At 39.2% G+C, this 22400-nt stretch overlaps 1 protein-coding gene across 1 annotated transcript in view; it reads left to right on the top strand.

Moving 5' to 3' along the window:
- adamts3 (ADAM metallopeptidase with thrombospondin type 1 motif 3) overlaps nt 1–22400 on the top strand; it is a 136763-nt gene that overhangs the window by 65420 nt on the left and 48943 nt on the right. The window contains exons 6-8 of the mRNA XM_022765727.1: nt 3751–3834; nt 6248–6404; nt 16939–17044. Coding sequence (XP_022621448.1) covers nt 3751–3834; nt 6248–6404; nt 16939–17044 — 347 coding nt within the window. The remainder of the gene's footprint in view (nt 1–3750; nt 3835–6247; nt 6405–16938; nt 17045–22400) is intronic.

Here is a 22400-nt window from a genome sequence, read left to right on the forward strand (position 1 = left end):
TTAGCTCACCCTGAAGGAGGAGGCACACAGTGCAGCCCCTGCCAGCGGAGCAGAGCTGCCCCACCAGTGGATGCAGGTTCAGGATGAGCAGCGTTTATCTGTCTTTTTTTTCTAAATGAAACATAAATCATGTGTAGCTCGGGTCATGTTCAGCAAGAGTGTTGCTTCATGGATTCCAAAGTTGTGACCTCAAGTAGTACAGCAGTTTGGAGTTTGTTTCACAGCTCCTCCAGTGCCGCCGCACCCAGAAAATTTGAGGCGAATTTTGCATGTGATAATATGTTGCTGGAATATTTTTTCCCATCTCCTCTACCCTGTGTGGAGAACACTGACATATTGTGCAATGAGGCGAATAAACTCAGTGAGGAATCAGTGGCCCAAAGAAAATGAGACCCACTGTGACGCTGCCTGTCGCTTCAGTCCAACTGCTCCTGGTTGCTAATGAGGTCTTCTCTTACATATGTGTCAGAGGTCTGGACAAGATGTTGATCCGTTCACTGATTCAATTGGTGCTTATTGCACGGTCAATCAGTTAGTGACAAAACAACAGCACTAAATACAGAGTGACGAGCGACCACACACACTGGGCCTTTTAAAGGTCAGCTGTCAATAAAACACATGTTGTCCTTGTCTTGTCATGTGATAACATGGAATCTCTTCAAATAATAATTATATTATATTATATTATATTATATCACTTTCAGTTATTGTTAATTGATTATGGAGCTGAGGCTGGGAGGCCTAGCTTAGCATAAAGCCTTGCAGCAAGAGGGAAACAGCCAACCTGGCTATGTCCAAAGTTCAAAAGTATATATACTGTTGCCCATAAAGTTGGAATAATTTAGTTTTCAGACACAATCCTCTGTTTATTCCTATTTAAATGCATCAGTAATCACTTTGGAAGAGATTGACTACTAAAGTTTTGAGAAGATATACACTTTATCTGTCAAGAATAAATCACATTGTCACAATCATTTCATGGAAAGAGGTAAAAAATATTTTATTCCAACCTTATGAGCAACAGTGTATAACGGCAACTGTAAATCTCACTAATTAACATGTTGTGTCTCATTTGTTTAATCTATACACAAACAGAAATGTAAAAAGTCACTTTGTGATTTTATGGACAGTTACATGCTAGTATTTCCCCAAATTTGAAACTGTTAACTAACTGCACACAGTAGGAATTTAGAGAGGATGAAGATAAGACAGCTACAGCTGCACAGAGACAGGCACCTCTTTAAATGAAATAAAAACAAAATGAAATCACTCACTCATTGATCAGCTGGTTTACTACCACATTCAATTTTACTCTGCTGATGTGAACATACGGTATGTGTTTGATAAGCATCAGCATGTTCAGGTAGATAACTGAACTAGAGTTAATTAAACAGAAAATCCATCAGTGCATTTAATATGTCCCAGATACCTGAATTCTGCACCTTGTCCTTTCCTCATGCTGACATATGGGATGCAATTATACACAAAAAAAACAAAAAAAAAACATTATGCTAATTTAACATGCCAGAATTAAATCCCCCTTTCAGTACCTTGGACAGCGCCATGCAGCCAGCCGATTCCAAAACATATTTAATAAAAAATAATCCCAAAATACTATAGCACAACATGCTGTCATCATAAAAAATAATAGATTTGTCTCAGGAGCATAAGGGCTTCTGTCCACTGAAATGCTAGAAGGCTTTTATTTTGAAACAGTAACAGGAAATATTTGTATTTATGTGTAATGGGGTAACTTTAACAGGGCAAACAGGAATTCTATATATATTAATCAGAGGGAATTAGAAATAAAGACCTGCCTCACTGTGCAGGCCTGTTATAGTGCCTTCTGAATTTCAAATAAATAAATGCCCCAGTCACTATTTGATCCTTTGTAAACACCCCCTGATGATGTCATAGAAACTGTTCACGCCAAATCATTTTGAAAGCTCCATGTTGGCCTCATTTTTCAGCCTCGGAGGTTGCCTGCTTGACACCAACCGACCAATAGTGTAACTTCATCACTCACTCAATCACTCAACCACTGACAATCGCGGTTGTAGCGCAACCATGCTGAGGCAGATGATAGTGTTGGGGTGTAAAACAGAGTGACAACTGCTAAAAACAGCTTGAAAAGCCCGCTATATATTTTCCCTCAAATTGAAGCATCTTGTCCGGCTACCTGTGGAGAGTCCTTCACTGACCGGGCTCACTGATTTACCCAGGACTCTTTGCGTTACTTTTGAGGCTGCAGGGAGCAACGATGGCCTGAATATCAAAAAGCCACAATCACATGCTTCTCTCTTACTGTCTCTGTAGCTCTGTGCATGTGTTTTTTCCTCCACAGACTCTCATAATTGTAAAGGCACAATTATCTCAAAGGCATTTCCACGCATTGTGTAAAAACATTTGAGTCAACCCCATGAAGCAAATCCAACCGTGTTGTATCCACAATGTGTTTGCATTCGTCATAAACACCCTAGTTTTCACACATTGTGGCATAGCTGTGTATATTTAAAAACTGCTTTTTCCTGAAAACGTATAAGTGCATAAACTGCAGGCACTGTATACTGGTTTAGACTTCTTTTTAAAATTCTTCTGGTATGGCAAACCATGTCTTATGAGGAACAAGAACATGTTTATAAGATGTTCCTCCTTCCTGTATTCAGTGGCTCTCAGAAGGCCACAAAATAGTGGTTGCACAGGTCTGTAGTTACAGTCATTCACAGAGTGATTTGTAATGAGGGCTTTGTGGTTTGTTTCTCTCACTCTCCTACAATCCTGAGTGGAAAGTAGAAAACCAGAATCAACAAAATGTGGGGTGTAATGTATCAGTGACGCAAATGCCTCAAAAGAAATGCTATTTGTGTGAGCTACTGAAAGTCCTCTGACTGACCTTTTTTTTTCTTGATTTGTGTGACTCACGACCATGATCACATGGTATAGAGCACAAACAGAGCTAACTCTAAGGACAAAACAATGACGCACACTCTGGCTAAAGTGCAACCAATGTAACTTAAAGAAAGAAGGACATTCTTTAAAATTTGATAACTCAAATCATCTGGTTCCTGTCTAAGCCTGTGTATCTTCCAATGACTGTAGGAATTCTGATGCTAAAATTACAAGTAGCCTGCCTGCAATTTTGGTTTTCACACAACAGATGTCTCTCCTGTTTAAGCTCTTGTTTAAATTCTACATAAATAGAATTTAAACTTTTGCAGGAACTGATCTTTCAGCCTCTGTTCAAAAGTTGGTTTCAACCAGTGAGTGCTGTTACTTTTTTGTGTGAGTCAGGAGATGAGACAAACCACAGTCATCCAGTATCTACTTAACCTGCAAGACCCATTACGATGCAACTGAGTTCAGTTACTTCTATCAGCTTCACCCAGTAGCCAACAGATCTTTTCCTAACTGTGATACAGAGTGTGTATCTTCCCAGCTGCCCCAGATCTAGTGTAATTTACAGAAAACATTTACAGAAAATGACTAACATTGTACTGGAGGCCTGTTTAAGCAGCTCAATGGTATTCTTAAATGAACCATTATAATTCATAAAGGCATGACAATATTTTAAACAATGAACAATCTCTAAATTTTCTCCACTGAATAGAAACCTTTATTTGCTAATATTAGCTTTTCTACAACAACAAACTTTGTGTTTTATCACTATTATCCTTAATTTCCATTTTTCACAGAAATCACACAGATGGTCTTTTGCTTCATGTAACCCGTCTTCTTCTCCCCGCTTCTCAGGTGAATGAGATTTACCATGACGAGTCCCTAGGCGTCCACATCAATGTTGTTCTGGTGAGGATGATCATGCTGGGTTATGCCAAGGTGAGTTTTCACAGTTCCTCCATTTGTGTTGAACTGCCTTGCTTTTGAAATGCAGAAAATTACTGAAAATGACAGAAGCTCAGACAGTGAGAGCGTTTGCACCACAGAGTACAATTTTTCAGTGAGTGGGAGAAGAGAGACAGAAAACTGAAGTCTGAGTCACCATGAGAGGCCTGCAACTACTGAGTTTTTTCATCATTGATTAATCTATGAATTATTTCAACCAACTAATGCTTAGAAAAAATTGCCATCACAATTTCACAGAATCAAAATTCTGCCCTCGCTATGTAAACAGGTGCACGGCTACAGTACTGAACCACTAAACATACTTCAAGTCAAGGTTAAAGATGGAAACTGGCCTTTAAAATCTTTGTGTTCAAGTGCTGTGTTGGAAAAAACACAACACAGTTAATCATGGAGGTTAGAAATCAGAAAAAATGCAGTACAGTAAACAAAGACTAGACAAAAGGTAGCTTTTATTAACACTAATCTAGTAAACATATAAATAGAGTCAGTTAGCAAATAAAAGTTAGCTCGAATGTGTGTGATACATGTGCGATGTAGCAGCTTAATATCAGCACGGAAAGAAGAACAATCCCCATCAGAACTACAACACATAGTCCAACAGTAGACAGAAGACTACAACATATTAGCCTCAGAGACCTAGCGTAATGGCTACTGTATCATGGTTAGCACTAATGTGGTCACAGAAAAATTCATTTAACATCTCAAATTTCACAAAAAGGTGACATGAAACAGCGTATCTTGGAAGATGCATCAAAAAATCAGTGATTAAAGATGCTTACTTCTGTTTGCTTTGTCACAGATTTGACAAAATGGTAGATGTCACAATTTCAGCTAACGCTATGATAGTGCTGCTGTTCACAGACTGTTAAAATGAAACTAACTGCTCCTGACATGTTCAGATTACTTGTTGTGTCCAAAAACCCCAAAGATATTTAAATGACAGTGATGAAAGACAGGGAAAATCAGCAAATCTTCACACCTGAAAGCTGTAACCAGTTGATGTTTGACATTTTTGGTTGATAGATGAACAATAATTAATCCTCTTGTTGTCAGACAAAAACTACCTGTTTATGAGGTTAACACAGGACAAACAAACATTGTCCCAGTTCTCTTTTGGCCCTGCATTCATAAAACCATTTACAAGGAAATATTATTAATAAAGGATTAATAGCAACTTTTAAGCTTTGTAAAGAACAGATGTACTCATAGGTCACAGTTGACAGATTAATTAATTGATTATTTTACCTATGAAGATCCACGATAACTTCCCATTTTGTGAAATCATTGACAACAGTTGCTGACATTTCATATATTTTACCACTTAATGTTGAGGAGAATATTCCCCTGCCCACTGGCCGGACTCTTATCAGCACAAATCTCCCTAAACAATGACCAGGATGTTCCAGAAGCTCTGGCAGAGCGTCGGCATGAATAAAGCAGAACATTTATGGGTAACATGTTGAATGTGTTGCTGCATTGGGGCAGCTCAAATGCTAACCCCCCTCACCACACTGAAAGTCTGTGCCTACCAATTCGCTGTGTTTGCTGTGGGGGAACAAAGCTTTTGACCCTGAGGTGAAGATTTATCCCTTCGTCAACGGCTGTAACAGCAAACAAAGAGAAAAAGAAAGTTGCTTCAATGTTTCTGCCTCAGTCTGGTAAAAATGCAAAATCATCCCGTGTGCACAGAAAAAGAACCAACACTTCTATAGAGCAATAAATCATCTACTTTCAATTTCAACCTTATTTTTAATCTGTTTTAAATGCCCTCCTGCTCCAATTGTCTCATGCCTGCTATTAATAATTTGCCGTCCTGCATGTGCAAAATCAGAATAATACCAATTACAGACACACAGCACTCAGTCCAAACATATCGTAGATTTGTTAGCAGTGATGCCATTTGTTCTCATGCTGCTGACACATGCTTATAATCGCTTCAGAGGAATGGTTATTTCAGCCTGGCAGAGCACGCTAGTGACACATCCATAGCCATTAATAATGGAGCAGAGATGCTAAATAGGGAAGAAAATGTATGCAGATTGCAGGGGTCAGCCACTCTCGCTCTCTTTCACACACACTGTAAAAATGCAGGCTCACACACTTGCACTCACAATGAAGGTAATATGCGGTATAAACAACACATTGTGATGTGCAGTATGTTTGCTTTGTAGATGGTGTAGAGGAAATTCAGTTTTTGCTCTCCACTTATTAACCCCAGAAACATCATGTTAAATCTGTGTCTACAGGGAATACTACTCATACCAGTCAGGATTAACAATCTGTACAATCTCAGACTTCTGACAGAATATCAATGTGTTCATTTACACAGTCAGGGTTCATCAGTAGCCAATTCTCTCTCTCTTTCTCTCTCCCTCTTTCATGTCAGTCCATCAGCCTCATTGAGAGGGGGAACCCATCACGGAGCCTGGAGAATGTGTGCCGCTGGGCATTTGTGCAGCAGAAAGGCGACCCTGATCATGCCGAACACCACGACCATGCAATTTTCCTCACTCGCCAAGGCTTCGGCCCCACAGGGATGCAGGGTAAGGGCCCCCCGGAGGACGCGCTGTTGTGGTTCAAATGAGAGTGCACTGTTGCCTGCAGCATTTTGACCTGCTTGGGATCGCTAATCCAAATGCAGGCACAGCAGGTTATCCATCATGATACACAGCAGTCAAAGCATCCTCTCTTGTAAAATCTGCTACTGTTTAATCAGGAATGAATCTTTGTTTTATTCTTAACGGCCATGAGAGGCTCAGACTGCCCTCAATTCATTTTAAGGGATTACACACCTTGGGTCGGTGTTAAAAGGTGAACTCTCATGCAAATTTCACATTGCACATTTAACAAGCTGTTTTCAAGAAAGCTTCAGACACGGCTCTTATTTGTGTATTATGTGCAGATAACAATCCTTTGTGGCCCAGTAGCTCAAGCTGAAAACATAGAGCCTTTGTCTGATTCCAAAAAAAACATCAAGCGCTGAACAATCATAAGGCCCTTTATCATCACTATCAAGTGCAAATAGCATGACAGATCCTAACAACCCAAAGCCCTTTTGTGCTTCATATAGTATTTGGCACCTTTTCCTTAATTTCGATTCTTGTGGGTGCAGACCTGGAAAGTCTGGAATCTCAGATATTGACTGCTTGCGCTGCTCTTATTTTCTCCACAGCAGCCAAACAGAAAACAATAAGAGCAACTAACTGACCCAAGTCGACACTATTAAAGACGCAACTTTTTTTATTTGGCCCTGTGAACAGCAGCTGCATTTTTTTTTCATTTTGCAACCGAGGATCTTGCTTTGGCTTTGGCTTATCTGCTAATTCCTTCCTTTTTTCTGGAGACAAAAGCTAAGGAATTAATAAGGTGCAGCATGACCGAGGCAGAACTCACTGACACAGTCGCGTTTTTTCAGATTTATTGAATGCATTCATGTCTGGTGCTGAGCGTTACTGCTGCTTTCTTTGTCCAGGTAAAAGCTTTGTTAATAATCATAGCAATAAGATATGTTTATCAGGTGTACGCCGCTCTTTGATCAGAATGACAGGAAACACAGAATATCATGGGTATAAAGCAGATTGTATCTCGTCTGAGCAAAGGGAGGTAAATTGCTGCCGAAAGTGTAGATGAGTCTGTTTGTGTTGAGCTGAAGTTTCGAGGGTTAGAATCGTATTTGGTTTGACTCAAGGAACAAAAGCAGCGTGTTTGTCAGTGGTGAAATCAGCCCAATAAACCCCAGTTCTGTTGTCACTCCAACAATAGTGGAATTTCCCATTTGTTGCTTACCGTTGTGTCGGTCCTGATGTGGGTGTGTTATGAATATTACACAAATAGTGTATATAGGAAGACAGCAGCCAACCAGATCTTCCCCCCTTATTTTTTAGAAACTTTACACAGGATGCACAGTCAGAGTTGGAAAATTAAACTGCAATAAAACAGCTCTGACACAATGACTCATATATATATATATATATATATACATATATATACACTGTTGCCCATAAAGTTGGAATAATTTTGTTTTCAGACACAATCCTCTGTTTATTCCTATTTAAATGCATCAGTAATCACTTTTGACCAGGTGCAATGATTACATTATGTGTCCCAATTACCCAGGTGAAATTAAATAAATCACATTGTCACAATCATTTCATGGAAAGAGGTAAAAAATATTTTATTCCAACTTCATGAGCAACACTGTATATATATGACATGATATGTCTCTGTTCCTCAGTATTGTGTACATACATATATATATATATATATATATATATATATACCATAAAATCATGACCCTTCTCATTTGACCTTGTAGACACGCAGTTCGCACTTCATTAGTGGGCAGCATTTATACCATTAATACCATAATATCACTGGTTGGGGGCAATGCTGGGAATCAGTGAGCTTAACATCTGGACAGGATTTCATGATGTAATGAAGTACCTATTTTTTTAGATATTTACTTCAGTGGACCAACAAAAAACAGACATTGATAAGTGGTTGTTGGATCTAAGAGTTTTCCATTTTAATTAAATTCTGTTGTTATAAAACTGCTTGCAGGATATCAGAGATGGAATTAAAGCTTCTTAGTCAGTGAGGTAGCCTCCTTGCTGAGGACTTTGGTCTGATCCCATGAGCAACACACTGAAGTGTGTCAGAGACACTTCCCTTCATGCCTAATTAGCAATGAGCGCATGCCTGCATACTGTAACTGAAAACAACATGGCACTATATTTTCCATACAGACAAAGCCTTTTATCTTCTTCATCTTCACTATTGCCTCGTATGTAAAAGACTTAGTTGGGTAAAATACTGAAAGGATCCGTGAGTGATATTCTCTTCCCAGTAGGTCTGGCACAGATGGAAAAAGGTCAGTGTTTGTGTTTTGACGTGCAGCGAGCGATGCCTCTATTACACTTTGCCAGGAGAATTGAAGCATCAGTAGCAGCGAGAAGATCAGCTTGTGACTTCTGCTCTTATTAAAAGGCAGGAGACATCACAGTGTCTGTTCCCTCTAAACTGAACTGAGTTCGAACCTGCATCAAAACATTTTACCTACAGGATTAAAACCATTCAGGCAACGTCGTCTTGCCTGCAGTCAGTCACAGTACAGTATAGGCTTGTTTTTGACGCCTGCACTGTCAGTCTAGTGCTTCACAGCTATTAATAGTAACTGAAATAAAGCAGTGGTGCACAGAAACACAAGCAGTGTTTAAGTGTGAAGATTTTCATTGTAACAACACAATGCTGTTGTTTTATTTTCGTGTGAAACATCAAAAGCCTTTGCCTCGCTTATTGTAATTTCTAATTTGGATGTACAGTATCACAGATACATGTCAGAATACACCATGTCGTGAATTTAAAAGGTTCTCACCTCTCTTGCCTTTTCAGACTTAATGTCTCCAGTACAGAAAGAACGTGCATTATACAGTATATATAAAATCAACATACATACATATATATATATATACATATTATGGTTGAAATCTTTTGAGAAAAAGACAATCAACAGGAGTTCAGATGTCTCAGGCAGAAGTATTTATTGTAAGCTTGGCACAGAGGAGAAAATAATGAGCAATACAAAGACAGCAAAACGATAGTCTAAACCTATACGTGTGAAGACTCTATTGGACATTTAAGCCTGGTCATTGTCACATGTTCTTGACTAATTAATATTACACGTGTCCTGCCCTTTGCCTCACTTCACTCATCCTTGACTATGTTGACTATGACAACTATGTTTGGATGGTTCTGTCTAAGTTTATGCTTTTCCCTAAACCTGTAATATCTAGGATGTTCAGAGGTCTAGATGACCTTGGGTACACAGGGAACCTTTGTCTTGGGTTGTGAGTAAAGCCTAGAACATAAAATAACAGTAAAAGGAAGAAAATTCCTTCACATATGTAAAATTATCAGATTATCCGTCTGTCAGTTGGCCGGCCCACCACTTTTGTCCAGACTGACAAATCTCAGCAGCTTTTGAACACGAAATGTTTGTCATCCCTAGAGAATAAACCCACAGACTTCGGTGATTGAACATGTAATGGTCATGATTGTATAGCAGCCTTCTGAAGAACAGGAAACAGTCAGAAAGCTGTTTCTGTACTTTTTTTGTGCTGTTAGAGTTTCAGCTTCACTTTGATTTTAGGAATAAAAGACAGACATCACATCAGAATACTTTTACATTTACAGATTTTTCCACACTGTGTTTTTTCCTGTGCAAAAACCGAATCTTTTGAAGCCCCCTTTCTTTCTTTTCCAAGTGCAGTAGAAGACACACGAAAACAGATAAGTGCGTCCATCCTCCGTCCACAGCTAACCAACAGTGATTTCCCAAAAGTCAAGAGAAAAATGATTTGTTTAATTGAATTTTTCTTGACACGCTTCCTGTCAGACCATTTGAGTGAATACAATGTTTTTTTAATAATATATATAGTCTAGCTGCTGTGTTTCATCAAATTCAGGCTATAATCTATTGGGGGAAATGAACCAATGGCTGCTGCCTTTTTTTGTTGTGAATCAAACATGACAATTCCCACTCGGAGCAGCATCAGTTTTCTTTGATGCAATCAAGGACATTAAGACGTGATTGGCTTCATGGCTTCCTGTAGGACTCTCGCTAGTGAAAGGCTGAATTGTTTCAGTGTTGTCTGGGGGAAACATCTTACAATCACTTCTTTGCACTTCCCTTGAGCCATTGTTATATTTTGATAAGTGCATAGAGCCATGCTATAAAGCAATATGTCATTAAGCCTCTCTGCTAGAGTGTGACATGTTTTGAAATGGAATCATTTGCACAAGAAAACAGAGATACTGACCAGATTTCACCCCGCGGACAGCGAAGAGACGTTGATAGGTTGATAGAAAAAGTTGATGGTAAAGGTGGAATGGAAATGCCGCTTCTGCCTTCACCAAATAGCAAAGCTAATCCATCAAACAAACAGGAATAAAGAAAACCTATTCCCGCTCCATCCTTTGTGTAGGTTGTGGTCCTGTGTTTCCTAAGCCTTCAGTGAATGTACTTACACACATTAAACAGTTAATTAACATCAGATACCCTTCACTCCTTCACACAGCTGAGAAAAACCCACATCGTTGGTCGTATGACAAACTTAAAACAACCGGTTTTTATTACGACTGAGACGTATTAACCATGTGGTCGACAGGTCAGAAAACGCCCCTCCTTGTTTTGTCACTAACGTACGAGGACTTGTCGGCTGCTGAGACTTCAACTTTGCTAAACAGGCAGAGCTGATGTGATGTTTTGACCATTTTCAGCTGCTATCTCAGTTGAGGCATCTCATGCTATAAGGTGAGAAATATCTATTGAAATGGACTGAATATGCTTGAAAATAGTGCACATCACTCTGTCAAGTGGAGAAAGCTTTCAATAGAAAACTTGACAAAATGAGCTTCTACATATATAATAGTTTCAAAGTGCGAGGAGCTTTTTCAGGCTCTGGAAGTCAAGTCACATTCATTTTCTGCTTAAACAGTTCTGAGTGGCAGTTGGAGGACTTCCAGATCTCGGATTGACATGAAACTCCCCAAGCTCAATCATCAGTACAAAAGATGAGCACCTGTGTTAGAAAATATCTGTCTTGGATCAATCAGTCAAATGTTGGTTGAAAGACTGTGATTAAAAACAGAAAAATAATCATCCGTGCCTACCAAGGAGCATTTTGGGTAAGAAATGTCCAATTAACCACCATAAATCTCTGTTGACAACAAGCAGCTGCTATTGATACATTAATTAAATCAAACTGGACACGCACACCTAAGCCAAAAATAGAACTGGTCCTGGGCTGAAAAACAACCAACAAAGACAACAAACAAATGGCTCATACACTGCAAGAAAAAAACATTGCTTTGTTTTTTGGTGCAATAGTCTGTGAGCCTTTGATTTTTGTTTTTTCTACATTCATTAAATCAAATTCATTAAATTTGCAGTCAGATTCAGCAGCTTTTTGTTCACAGTTGCAACAAAAGTTTGTGTCATTCCAGACTGGCTTTTTTCTCGTAGCAACAAGCAACTAAGGATCATCAGCATCACATATTTAAAAGGCATCTGCCACACCAAACTGAAGACAAAAAAACATATCTCAGAAATAAAGTTTAATGCTAAATAATTATAGCTGAAGGCCATAACATAAACATCAGCTCTATTTATTTCCTGTACTTTTATTTAAAACACAATAACACAATCACATAATAGGCTTCATTTATATCCAGTTAATAAAATGAAATACTGAAATATGTTAGTGATCAGTCGCTGGGTCTCCTGTGACATTTGCTGAGGAGAAATACATGTGTTTGTTTGACGTTGGCATTCTTTGGCGTTTATGTGAATTTGTGATCTGTGTTGGTTGAGCGTTTTCTGCTTATACTGGCTGCAGGTATGCAGGGCGCTGCATATTTGTGTGTTGTGTGAATTAAAACCTCAGCATTTTCCGAGTCTTGAGTGGCAGACGCTGCCTTCACACATCATTTATTGATTTTTAAGGATGCGTTTGCCCAGAGCCTTTGTTCATTTGTGACCCTGGCTTGAGATAAGTGTTTACCCGTCTCCATCTTGTTTACTATCTTTTTAATCCCAGGGATCGACCCATTCATGGAAATGCTCATGACACTTAATTAGATATAAAACAAAATAAGTGGGAAAAATCTTATGATTCGTCTTGAATTCTGAGTGAAATCTTGAGCACATTTGTCTCAGTCGAAGATAAAAGCAGTTGTCTGAAAACTTTGAATCCATATTCATCTATACGTCAAGTGTACTGTACAGAGTGCTTCTGAAAGCCAAGGTCATTTGTTTTGTCAGGAAACATTTATTGTGGGTTGACAACACTATTCTTACTTCATCAAGAAAAACAAGGATTCTTATCAGCCTTCAAACCATGTGTCTCAACTCTTACGTCTGTCTTTGTTGTGTGCTCTTTACAAAACAACGTCTTAAGAGAAATCAGTGATACAAAAACTAAGGCAAGGTATTTACCATTCATTGACAACACATCTTCTAAACTTCATTTAGGTGATCAAGGCCTTTTCAATGAGTTTCTGTCTGTCCTTAAACCTTTCAGATACAGTTTCTAGCAGTGGGAAAGGTGTCAATCGCCCTTTTAAGCGTTTTACCTGCGTTTAAAAAGGACACATTTCCACCTTAATTTTGGTGTAAAATAGCCTGTGTGATCAGGGAGCCCAGAGTGTTCCTGGAACGTCCAAGTTCCTGGGTTGTAGATATTTATCAGGGACTATCAATATTTACTTTAATTTTATGATTATTAGACCTTCTGACTCTGAGTCACATGAGTCTGCATGTTGTTTTCATGTATGATAACCCGGACACTACCATGTTGTTATTCAATTGGTCTGCACACTTCTCTGAACCATTCTTACAGTACAAAATAAATACTGTGCAGATGATTCATGATCACATGACTGACACCCAGCTACTATCCTTTGAACTGCCGCTGATGCGCGGCTGCTGTTGTGTCTGATTGTGTCTGATTGCAGATTTTGATGTTTTGGGATTTCTATTTTTTTCCCAATGACAGAACAGAAAATCTGACACAATTCTCTTATGCTCTGCCAACAAATGCATAAATAGCTTCAGTTTAACTAAACAAGATAAGCCAAAATTTAATTGCATTTACAGATTTGTTTCAGTAACAAGTTTTCATCAAGCAAACATCCTGTAGATAGGAAACTCATCCAAAGTTTATTCAAAAATGAAAATGGTTGTTTGTAGATTGATGTCCAAAATGATCAATGAATTTATTTTTACATGAGGACAGGGCATTATCAGTGGCATTGTGCCAAATGTATATTAGCAGTGCTGTGCCAAAATCTATTCTCCCTGATGTCTGTCTTTGCCTGGTAGTGTGTGGTTCACTTCTTGTAAAATATATCAGCATTTGTGGTTTGAAGTAATATAATGTCAAACAAGATTAGTCTCTGTCCATTATGTTGCAGCTACAGTAGCTGTGTAACTGTCAATAAAATGACAAAAGACCAGCACAGAGGGAGGACTAAATGAGGATACATGTGTTTATTCTAATTCTGGCACAGTTCAGGTTTGTTCCTTGCATACCCTCAGTTACTGATGTGAACAATGTGGTCCCAGCGAGTGATGCAACATCTTGCAAAGAAAGCGTATCAGGAAGTAGTAGGACAGTGAAAATATGAATTTTAATAATGTTTAATAATCATGAAGCTGACAAAAGGAACAACACTTCCTTCCTTCCCTCCTGAATCCCCAACTGTGTGTGTGTGTGTGTGTGTGTGTGTGTGTGTGTGTGTGTGTGTGTGTGTGTGTGTCCGCCCTACCATGTTTGTAATATCTGTTTCCTGTTGAGCAGCACAGCTCCGCATCACTTATATCTTCACAATCATGATGTACGTGTGACACATCCAAACACACAGAGCGTATTCACACAGACGTACACACAGATCTGTCCTGTTTAAAGGTTCCTCCACTTTAATACACTGGAGGTGAATGGAATTTCTTTTGTGGGGCTCAAAGCATTGAAGAATTATATTTGAAAAACTCAGCAGCAGCATGTTTTGCCAAAACAGTGTCATGGTTACGGATGATCTACAGACATTACAGACTATTTCTTAGGGAATAAGTAGTGTCACTGAGATTTGCCGATAACAAGGTCTGTTAATTATCCAAAGTAAAAATAACAATGCTTCTGGAACATCAAGCTGCTGAAGTAATTTTTCTGTGTTTTGATCACCACAATAACACTCTTGTCGCCTCCATTGTATTGGGACAATAGTACAAATTATTAATTGTAGGGAAAATCTTGCTGCCAGTTTTCTTTTATCTGCATAACAAGGAAATGTTTATATTGTAATTTTTTTTAGTTTTTCTCTTGACAGTATCTTCTCCTGGCAGCCAGAAGTATGATTAACTTTTATATAATTATCTTTAAATAACTTAAAGCACTTGGTGAAACGTTGAGAAAAACTGTAATCTTGGTTAAAAATTGGAAAACGTCAACAGTGATGGGAAACATGAGACTTTTTCAAATAGAAAATAGAAGTCATGTCATCTATATACAGGAGTTAGCACGTGACTAGCTTAAAGGAGCTATTTGTAAGTTTTCCTATTGCTACATAGCTAACATTAGCATTAACAGCTGTCAGCTTATCAGTCTAGAAGAAATGTTGCGAGTTCAGCATCAAACTTCATTCCTTTACTCACCAACAGCTGTTTCCAGAGGTGGAAAGCAACACCAATGTTAACTTCTACTGAAGTTAGCATGCTAACCAACTAGCCCCGGCCCGTCGCGTCACTTTCCAATAGTACCTCACTTTAGCCTTCAATCTGCCCTGGAGATGTAGCGCTTCTCAGAGGGCGAATTATAACCTCTTGTATTATAAAGACAATAATGGCCAATGCTCTTGTCAAGCGAAAATCACCACCACCTGCTCCTGGCAAGAAACCACGTCTGGTGGCAGAGAAATCTTACAAATAGCACTTTTAAAGGGTCACATGGTAATTGACTTTCTACTGTCCCATATACATCTTTCCTTGATATTATGACAATGATTAAAAGCAGGTGAAGTGGTAAATCCCATACAAGTTAACAATTGTAGCTGAGGTTACAGGTTCTGCAATTTTCATTCTCTTTTTAAATTTGTTCAGAGGAAGCATTTAAAAGTGAGATCATCATTCAGTCCAGCAGGTGTCATTGTGTTGAGTACTGAGATCCAGTACGTCTCTCTCAGAGTATAGATTTGGCTGGAGGTGTTACATGTTCACGTCCAATTAAGTGCAGAGTGGCTGTGGAGCCGTGTTTGGCTTCATGATAGTGATTGGCTGTAGATGTTGTGACGCAGTTAAAAAGAAAACTGGACATCAGTTGTAGTGGTAGTACAGTTACAGTGATTAATGGGCTTCATTTATATAGAGCTCTCCAATTTTTAACAACCACTCAAAGAGCTTTCCACTACACTACACTACCCATCCACACACTTCATACAGCACTTGTTCTACACATAGTGCTTCTGTAACACACACACACACTCACACACCAATGGTACATCACCAGGTTCATTATCTTGCCCAAGGACACTTGGACTGGAGGGGCCGAGGATCGAGCCACCCACTGTCCGATTAGTGGCCAACCTGCTCTACCTCCCCAGTCATGACTGCCCTTTCCACATCTGAAGTTTCCTTTTAGATGGAACAAAGTATGATTAGGTTTGGTAGATTGAAAAGTACAAGGTTGTCTCTGATTGTGGTCAGACTGATAGGAGGAGGTGGATTTAGTGATTTCATGGTTCTGCACTTAGGATGTGCCAGTGTCTGTCGATTATGTCCCAAAGTTTCTGATGACAGTGATTGAATTCAGTTGTGAAAGTTATTCTTTCTTCAGATTAAGAAACTCAAACTTTGAAGATATTACAGCATGGTTTTAAGCTTCGTTTATTATGGATATATGAAAATTTCTTTTATAGAATTTTGATTTCATCTCATCTACTTTGCATTTGAATTCATCCAGTACTGAGCCTTTTCTCCTTAGTCGTGAGATCTGTCCCTTTGGTATGTATGGCTTGGGTGGTTGCTGCTGGGGAGGATAATTTTTGAGTTCCATGGGCTTTCTGTAAATCAGAATATGAATGCATCCTTCCTTACTAGCTATTTTACTGGTGAAGTCCACTTGGCCGAAACATTAGCATGTTTGTTAACATGTGCAGAATAAAGTGGTGAAATTCAGATTGGTCAACTTTGTCCTGAAGCTATGTGCATGCTGTGTTTTCACCTTTGGGTATTTAATGTTGGTATAGGTTTAAACTGTCAGCACTAGTCTCCATATGATACTTAATTTTATGTACCACAAGCAAAACTACAATACTTTTCAATATGTTTCTTTGAATAATTTATTAACATGTCATTATTTTACAAAATGTTTACAAAATGTTGTAAAGTTCTTGTACAGCTGCTTATGTCGACACAAACAAGATCTCGGACAGTTTTATTTATTTAAAAGAAGTCAATTTCTCTTGACATTTCTCATTTAACAGTCTGTGACGGTAACCTCCCCCCTCTCTCCTTGTGTCCATCAGGTTATGCTCCAGTGACGGGAATGTGCCACCCTGTGCGGAGCTGCACCCTCAACCACGAGGACGGCTTCTCCTCAGCCTTCGTCGTGGCTCACGAGACCGGACATGTGTAGGTTCCTCTTGTTATGTTGTTTCTTCTTTGTGTGTGAGGGTGTTGGAAGCTCCTCAACATACGCATTCCTCTTCCTAAGGTGACATTGTTTTGTAGTTGAGGGGAAATGACTGTCCTTCTGCTTTATACCACAGCTGCACATGTTTTATCTCCCTGGGGCATTTTTTTTCTCCTTGTGATCTCTATATTAAGTGACACTGGGGACCTTTAAGGAGATTGGCCTTGAGCACTTTGACAACAAACATGGTAGCCTTTATTGAATTTCATGGTTTGTTTATTGAGCAAGTCAAAAAACACAAGGACTCAGCCAACGCTTGTAATATTTTGTCAGTTTATCTGTCCGCACGCATAGTCCACATGTCCTGCAACATGCTTCACGTCTAAACTAAAGTTCACAAAAGCATCATACGCACGCACTCACATGAGCGGGAAGCGCAACAGGGGAAGTTATTGAAACCTGCGATGACTGACCACAGGAAATATCACAAATAAGTATTTATATTTATTCACTGACTGAGGAAATGCATGGCAACACGCTGAATAGAGATTCAGACTGAATAAGAGTCATGTCGCTAGGCAACCCTCATATCCCATTGAAAGGAATTTCGGGCATGTGACCATCAAAACATGCAGGTTGAATTTGCCTTGCTCATTATTGTGACAAAGAACAAGCAAGGAAACAGGAAAAAGGACTAAATTAAGGATGAAGCTTGGATGTATTAAATTCACGCACTATTTGTGCACTACATTCACCTGTCGCCTGTTTAGGACCCACAAAAGTTCTTGTTATTTTCTTGTTGACTGCAGAAAAATAATACGCTTCTTAGTCTCTACTAACAAACTGAGCAAAGTAAAAATTCAGCTACGTCGTTTGAATATTGTACACTGTGAAATTTAAGCTCTGTTGTTTGTGGTGACCTCAAAGATTCTCACTAAGCAAGAAGAAAAAAGTAGAGCGAGTTTGAGGAAGGCTTCAGATGAGCTGTGGCTCTGCACTGAAACCTGGATGGACTGGACTACACAATAATAAATTAGTCACGTAAGGTTGTTTTTCCGCTTTCTTGCTCTTTTCAAGCTATTTCACATTATCAAAAAAAGAGCAATTATGCACGTGTTGCAGGTGAAGGTCCCGATTCAAGTGCTTCAAACCAAACTTTTGAAACAAGCACCGTAGAAACATCAGGCAACAGAAATAATCAAAATTCTTCAGAACCACAGAACCACAAACAGGACTTTTTTTTTTTTTTTTTTATCAGCCAACTTTTCAACAGCAACTGCAAAAATCCAAGCAGGCGAACAAAGTACAAAGAGCCGGGCTGAGGCAAAATCCAAAAAACACAAACAGAATCAGGACCAAAACAGGCAGGCAAAGATCAGAGTGCTGGAAAGCTAAGGCACATGGCACCAAGACAATCTGGCAGAGAAAGTGGAAACAGACTGGTGTATATACACTGGAGAGAGAACGAGGTGAGTGGGGAGGAGGAGCAGGTCAGGTGATGCCACAGGTGGGAACACGTATGACTGAATGATTGACAGGATGAATGAGCAGACGGAAACTCAAGACCAGATATTTGAAGAGAAAAGTGAAGCTGTCCTTCAGCAGGAGCAGCTGCTGTTTGACAGAGTCAACGGGATGAGACGGTCCCTGAGCGAGACACCCAATCCTCCAACTTCACGCTTGCTTGTCCCTCGGGACAAGAGAGGATTTCATCTTCAGGGATCAATAGACTTTGCCTGGAAAGAAATATATATATATATATATATATATAAATCATGTGGAAACCTGGGGCTGTACTGTATACACACACACACACACACACACACACACAGTTTTCTTCTACTGAGAGGTGATCCTGGAGGATCCTTTGAATTCAATTTCCAGATTAAATAATTGTAAAGGGAAAAAAAAGCAATTCCCAAAATCCTGAGACAGCTTCTAAGCTTCTGCACTGAAGAGCAGCTAAGTGAAGGAAATAAAGAGGGTGTATTTTTTAAGTTTTCATTTTATTTTTAGTGTTACTAAGATGAGGAGATAAGTGGCTCCATGAGGCAGACACAATAGAGACTTTAAGTACTGCTAGTGAAGCGCTATGGATCAGATTGTGCAGAGATATACAGATATTCAATGGAAGTCTCTGCTGGAGGGACGAACACCTTTCTTCCAAAAGAGAGTCATTTGGTGTTGTGATGATGGTGGAGAGACACGTTGGTCCAAAATGTCCCATAGGTTTTCATTTGGGTTGAGATCTGGTGACTGTGAAGGCCACAGCATAAGCGTTGCATCATTTTCATCCCCCTCGTGTCCTGTGGGTGGGGGCGCTGTCATCCTGTTTAATGTTTCACCCATCTGTCTGTGTGTGGCTGATTTTGTTCACAGATATGTTTGTATTTCAATCAGTAATCTTTCATTTTTCACAGCCTCAGTTTATTTGGTTTCTGCTGAGTAGTAGCGAGTCCACAGACATAAGTCAGTCAGTGTGTAGTGGTGTAGAGGTTGTTCGGAGCTTTTGCATATCAAAGCCAATTTATTCATCGTGACGACTCCTGACAAAGTATAATGTAAATGAAATGTAACCATGAGGATGTCATCAGCCTCTGACACTTAGATTATGAATTTTTTCAGTGGATAGTGCCAGTGGAGAGACGACAGGGAATGGAGGAAAGAAATTAAACAAAGGTCTACAGCTAGTCACTTCATTGTGGGGTTGTCTTCAGCTGCTCACAGTGTGTTGTCTAGTGTGGTGTGTTGTGAGGTCTGTGCTCTTCCCTGACTGCCAAAGCCTTAAAGATCTGAACAGGTTGGTTGGTAACAATCCTTATATTTGGTTTGTTCAGTCTTCAGGTTTTTCTGGGTAGCTGGTGTCAACAGCTGCATCATAATTCCTTCATGCTCACTGAAGTGATGTTTTCTACATGAGTTGGCCTCATCATCTTTCCGCCCTTTTCACTCTCCCTTGTAACCATTGCTCAATTTTGTCCTTCAGACTGTGTACCTTGATAACGAAAGGCTTTTCCGTCACATGAAACTCCATGTCCACCTCTCTTAAACCCGTCCGTGCTCCAAGTCAAACACTACTTGTGTTACTTACATAGCTACTTGCTAGCTCTTCGCCTTTCTCAAAGGTCTTAACTATTACATTTTCACATTCCTTCTTGTAAAAATTTGTCCTAAACATCTGTACTATACGTCTGTATGCCCCTCAGTGGGATATTTGTTGGAAAACAAGCTACTTTATATCATAAAAGCCTCAGGAATACAATGCAAATGATCAACTTTCAAACCAGGAGTCATTATATTTCTGTGATGAGATCAGCAGTGATTGAGCTTCAGGATCTACCCCCCACACTGATGCCTTCAGTGATCAATAACAAAGGATAAGAAATCCTAGACTTGCCCTCTTTGTTTTTAATTACCCAGCTCCCGTGGTAAGAACTTTTTATTTAACGGGACTTTTTAAAGATGGCACGAAGTAGCGTCAGATCATCATTTCCTCAGACAGAGTTAATCCTTAATCAACATAAGCCACCCTTTGTTCCTAGGTAACTGCACATCACATTAATCATGTGACGACAGATTTACGAAGAGTACACATTTAAGCTGTGACTGTAGTTTTATAACAATAAAGTAAGTTTCTGAAAATGTAGTCCATTTGAAAACATGCAGTACTTCCTGATGATATCTGAGACACATTATTATGCTGCATGGAAACAAAACTTCAGCCAACAGAGGCTCAACAGCCTCTCAGAGGATCAAAAAGTCAGAGGGGACATGGATTTAATCAGCCGAGAAGAGAACAGAGGACAGACGTGGTGACACTGAAGAAACACACTTGAGAAAAAACCAACAAAGAGGAAGTCATGAACAAGCTGAGCCCAACACAGTCACCCACACAGCACACTGTGCTGAGAGCCGGGTTGAGTCTTTGAGCATCTGCATCTGTCACAATGAGGTACGACGAGTTCATGAGACTTGATCATTAGCTTAATCAGCGCCTCTAAATTTGTCATATAAGACAGCCTTTGTTTGTGTGAAAGTAAGAGTGAAAAGAAGAATCTCACAATGTCCCGTCAGAAACCAGCAAACAAAAACATAAGAATTAGACAAAACAGTTGTGAACAGTACATCTGTCAATGACGTGTCATCAGAGCAGCGCTGTTCTCCGACAGAGACAAAGAAGGAATTAAATTAAATGCAAGAAAAACTTCTCTCTAAAGCAAAGTGGTCCATGACCAATATGCGAGGTCGTCAAGGGGCCGACCGTCACTGAGACATCAGACTTCACTAGACAATATTAAAGCCCATAGAAGTTGATATTAAATGAATTTCTGTGTCATATTTAAACTCCAAATTCATTCAGAATAATCCACTAGAATTCTACAGTCAATTCCCGTTGGTTCCTTACAAACATACTTAACCCTGAACTCATGCTTTAATTGAAAGCCCAAAGCAGATGAACTGTCGCTATGATTTTCTGCAGTTTAATAGAACTTGCACACTTAGAATAGCACTTTAATATTAACTCAAACTTATGTTTGAAGTTTCTTGATAAATGTTTTTTAACTAATGTCTGCTGGCCATTTAGAAATGAGTATTTCCTGTTGTCTGATGCTTAAGTTAACTAAATACGATAGATTATATGAATGGAGAGGAACTGTCTGCTCCTACTGTCGTGAAAGGACTTAAAAGACATAAATAGAGCAATAAATGTTCAAGGTTCAACTTGCCCTCACCCAGAGGTTTGCATAAAGATAATAACAATACTATGCTATAAGGCTTGATATTCTGTTTTTGCTGTATATGTGCAGCACATTCAGTTTAGTTCTCATCTACTTTTACCAATGACAGTTGATTTTATCTTCATGATATGATTATATGAGAATCTACTCACTCACCACACCACATCTACAGAGACATTATCTGGAAAAATAAAAATAAAAAACCAGATTAAAAGTTTTTATTTCTTAATCTTGCACATGTTTGCAGAACACAACAAAATATCAGGAGCAGAGACAAGTTAAAAGGCTGATAGAAGAGCAGCAGAACATTTCATGCATCTCTAAAAATAACTGAGCAGGAGTTTGAGTTGGTGACACTGGAGCATAGGATATCGACACCTCATCCGCTCACACAAGTGTTTATTGATGCTCACTGTATGTTGGCAAAACGTGACCTGTCATTCAGGGCAAGGACATTACAGCATGTACAGTGGTGCACAATGAGCACATCATTGTCTTTGGTCAGGTCAGAGAACAGCAAAGAATAAATCCCTAATATCGGCTGAAAATCCAAAATGTTGTTTTTGCGATTATTGGAAAAAATTTTTGAATCTATAAATTGTGCTGCAAACATGTT

This window comes from Seriola dumerili, unplaced genomic scaffold (genome assembly GCF_002260705.1).
Source record: "Seriola dumerili isolate Sdu_G_001 unplaced genomic scaffold, Sdu_1.0 BDQW01000733.1, whole genome shotgun sequence".
NCBI lineage: Eukaryota > Metazoa > Chordata > Actinopteri > Carangiformes > Carangidae > Seriola > Seriola dumerili.